Source organism: Trachymyrmex septentrionalis, unplaced genomic scaffold (genome assembly GCF_001594115.1).
Source record: "Trachymyrmex septentrionalis isolate Tsep2-gDNA-1 unplaced genomic scaffold, Tsep1.0 scaffold5, whole genome shotgun sequence".
NCBI lineage: Eukaryota > Metazoa > Arthropoda > Insecta > Hymenoptera > Formicidae > Trachymyrmex > Trachymyrmex septentrionalis.
In genome coordinates this window covers 1,158,671-1,162,922 of record NW_017305672.1, presented here as the reverse complement: position 1 = coordinate 1,162,922, position 4,252 = coordinate 1,158,671, and the positions used below count along the sequence as shown (strand labels likewise).

At 39.3% G+C, this 4,252-nt stretch overlaps 1 protein-coding gene across 1 annotated transcript; it reads left to right on the top strand.

Moving 5' to 3' along the window:
- Nucleotides 1–1,047: 1,047 nt before the first annotated feature.
- On the top strand, nucleotides 1,048–2,076 carry LOC108751544 (histone-lysine N-methyltransferase SETMAR-like). Its single transcript, XM_018491781.1, has one exon. It carries the CDS (start codon nucleotides 1,048–1,050, stop codon nucleotides 2,074–2,076), a length of 1,029 nt encoding a protein of 342 aa, XP_018347283.1.
- Nucleotides 2,077–4,252: the final 2,176 nt, after the last annotated feature.

The following is a 4,252-nucleotide window of genomic DNA, read 5'->3' as shown; positions in this document are numbered from 1 at the left end:
GATATTATAGAAAAATTATCGTATTCTGTCGTTAACGATACAATGTGTCACATAGGTCATTGCATTGTCTGATATAATAAGAAATAAACGAAAGAATATTTATATGAATCTATATAATTTAATCTGAAAACGTCTCCTATATGTTTGAATAAGACAGATATTATAGAAAAATTATCGTACTCTATCGTTGACAATATAATGTGTCACTTAGATTACTGCATTATCTAATTTAATAAAAAATGAACGAAAAGATGTTTATATGAACTTAATCCAAAAATGTCCCTATATGTTTGAATAAAACAGATGTTATAGAAAAATTATCGTATCCTATCGTTGGCAATATAATATGACATTCTTCAGATCATTGAACAATTATTTCGCGCAGATTTCAGCATACAAAGCTGTACAATTAATATATCGTTTTATATCTTATCTTATTTAAACGATAAAATGAGAAACTTCATACATAAACTTCTTTGTTATTATTTGATTTAATATAAAATAACTGACAGGATTTATACAATTTAATCCGAAAATGTCCCTATATGTTTAAATAAGTAGATGTTATAAAAATATTATTTCACCATTGTTATATAATTAATTATTTATTTAAGTCAGAGTTGGGATTTAGTTGCACATTTCGGCTGGATTTCGTTGACGACACCCACCCGTTCCTCTCTTGCCGCGCATTGCCTAGCAACGAATCGTCAGATGTTTGTAAACAACGCGCGTATCGCTTCATCTCAGGAATGTTCCTACTATTAACTATAACAATATACAAATGAAACTGATGAATCTCCCTCAACTTAAATAATGAATTAAAACTTTCTTTTTAGAATAATTTTAAATTAATAATTGAAAATATTGGGTGGATCCATATATTCGTTCGCTTTTTGTTAGTAGTGCAAATTTTTTCCGAATATCTCCGGTTCTGGTTGCCTAATCGGGCAATCCAAATATGTTTTGGAAAGGTGACAGTCCGCTCTTTTCATCTGTCAAATTTGGTTTCATTGGCATTAGTTTTGTTTGTGCTATAGACCTGTGAACATGTCGGAGAATAAGGTGCATTTTCGGCACATTTTGCTTTATTACTTCAAGAAAGGCAAGCGAGCTGCGGAGGCCCACCGAAAGATATGCAGCGTATACGGGGACGATGCCTTAACAAAACGTGCCGCTCAGAAATGGTTTGCCAAATTTCGTTCCGGAGATACGAGTCTTGAAGATGGACCCCGCAGCGGTCGGCCCACCGAGGTTGATTCGAATGATATCAAGGCACTGGTTGAGCAAGACCGGACGCTAAAGGTGCGAGAGATTGCGGAGACACTTAAAATAGGTTATGGAACCGTACAAAGGCATTTGCAACAGCTTGGCTACGTGTCCCGCCTCGATGTTTGGGTGCCGCACAAGCTGACCGAGGAGAACCTGGCCAACCGCATATCCATCTGCAATTCACTTCTGAAGCGGCACGAAAGCGACCCGTTTCTCAAACGAATAGTGACTGGCGACGAAAAGTGGATCATCTATGACAACATAGTGCGCAAGAGATCGTGGGGAACCGCTGGCGAGCCGCCGAATGCCACCCCGAAGGCCGGCCTGCATCCGAAGAAGATTTTGCTATCCATATGGTGGGATCATCGTGGTGTGCTGTTTTACGAGCTGCTTCCTCAGGGAAAAACGATCGATTCGAAGATCTACTGCACGCAGCTAACGAAATTGAATCAAGCATTGCGACAGAAACGTCCAGAACTGATCAATCGCAAAGGTGTCATATTCCACCATGACAACGCCAGACCCCACACCGCAATAATCACTCAGCAAAAATTAGTGCAACTTGGCTGGGATGTTTTGCCTCACCCACCGTATTCACCAGACCTTGCGCCATCCGACTATCACTTGTTCCGGTCCCTGCAAAACTCCCTCAACGGGAAATCGTTCGCTGATCAGACAGCTGTGAAAACGTACCTCGACCGGTTTTTCGCCTCTAAGCCCCAGACCTTCTATGAGAGCGGAATAATGAAATTGTTGGAAAGATGGCAAGAGGTCATCAACAAAAACGGAGAATATATTATTGATTAAAATTCATCCTTTGTATGAAAAAAACTTGTTTCATTTTAGCCTTCAAAAAGCGAACGAATATATGGATCCACCCAATATTATTCTTGAAGCTTCCACGGGTGCTTTCTGTACAAAAGTTATGCGTTTCGCAGGTTTTCTTCGTGCCCAAATCCATTCTTGAAATGCCAACGTTTCGTGAACCTTGCAATTCACGTCATCAGGGCGAAGAGCAGCCTGATACTGAGCTGTTCCTCTGGGCTGTTCCTTTTTATATGCTACTTGTTGGAGTGGTGGGGGGAAAGAAGAGAATTGTAGGTGAGGGGGAGGAGGAGAGGAGAGGGGGAATTGGTCAGTTCAATAACTGGGAGAATGGTTTTCCATATTTTATTTATGTTGTAGCCATTATCTCTATTTAGAGTGTTAGGATGTTTCTGTATCTCTATGGCTTCTTTATACTTCCTTTGAAAGTATGAAGTAATGTTGGCTATTGTGGTCGTTTTATCAAACAGTATTTGATGTCCCGTTTCGATGTTGTGTTCTGATAATGCTGGCTGCGTGACGTGTTTTAGCCTGACATCACGTTGGTGTTCTTTTATCTGTAGGTTGACCATTCTCCCGGTTTCTCCAATGTATACTTGCCCGCAGAAACAAAGTATTTTGTATACTCCTGCGAGGCTGAGTGGAGATCTTTGATCTTTAGGATTTCTTAAGATTTGTCCTATCTTTTCGGGTGATTTAAAGATAGTTCGGATATTGTGTTTGTTTAATATCCTGCCAATCCGATCTGTTGTTCCTTTGACATATGGGAGAATGGATAGAATCCTTTCGTCTGTGTGTCAGAGACCATTGTCTTGTTTGTATGTTTATTGATTATGTATGTGTTAATTATGTCTTTTTTGTCGTGTCTGTTTTTCTGTAAGGCTAGTTTTAAGTGATTGAGTTCTGTCTGTAGATGTTCTTTGCCAGAGATGGAGAAAGCTCTATGTATAAGTGAGTTGATTGCAGACTGTTTCTGTAATGGGTGGTGGTACGACTCGACATGTAGGTATCTATCTGTGTATGTTGGTTTTCTGTACACTTGATGGCCTAAGATACCGTTAGCTTTTTTAGAGACAAGAACATTTAGGAAGGGGAATTTTCCGTTTTCCTCTATGTCTATAGTGGATATTTGGGTATTGATTGTTGAGGAAAATAAGGAATTTACGGAGTTCGGCTTTGTCGTGTCTCCATATTATGAATGTGTCGTCTACATAACGGAACCAAACTTCTGGTTTCTTAGGTATTTTCCTGAGGGCCTCTTTTTCAAAATACTTCATGAAGATGTTGGCAATTACAAGAGAAACAGCAGAGCCCATTGCTGCTCCTGAAGTTTGTTCATAAAATTGGTTGTTATAGGAGAAGTATGTTAAGTGGTTGTTAAGCAGTGCTCTATTAGTGGGATGAGGTCGGAGGGGACTTTATGTAAAGCCTTTATTATGTTTAATGTGTCTTTTATTGGAACTTGTGTGAAAAGGGATTCTACGTCGAAACTTATAAGCAAGTCTGTGGGACATAGTCGGATTTTTTGAATCTTTTTTATAAAGTCCGTTGAGTTGGTATGTGTGATTCGGATTTTCCAGTAAGGGGTTGTAGTGTTTGTGCCAGGAAGCGGGATAAGTTGTATGTCGGGGAGTGTATGGCGCTGATAATTGGTCTGAGGAGGATGTTTGGTTTGTGTACTTTTGGTAGTCCGTATAGTCTTGGTGGAAAAGGATTTATGGGTTTTATTGAAGACTAACCAATTCCCACTCTCCTCTTTCTCTCCCCCCCCTCACCCACAATTCTCTTCTTTCCCTCCACCACTCCAACAAGTAGCGTATAAAAAGGAACAGTCCAGAGGAACAGCTCAGGCTGCTCTTCGCCCTGATGAAGTGGACTGCAAGGTTCACGATACGCATTTCAAGAATGGATTTGGACACAGAAAAAACCCGCGAAACGGATAACTTTTATACAGAAAGTACCCGTGGAAGCTTCAAGAATATTATCAAATACCTCTACGGGGAGAGTATCCTTGCTAAAGTAAACACTTTCAGCAAACTCAGGTCTTCCCTAGCCAAAAAACTATCAAATTAAAATTAATAGTAATAATAATAATATAGTATTATCATTAATATGTGTATAGCTTTCAATCATTTAATAATAATATATTTATTTAAAA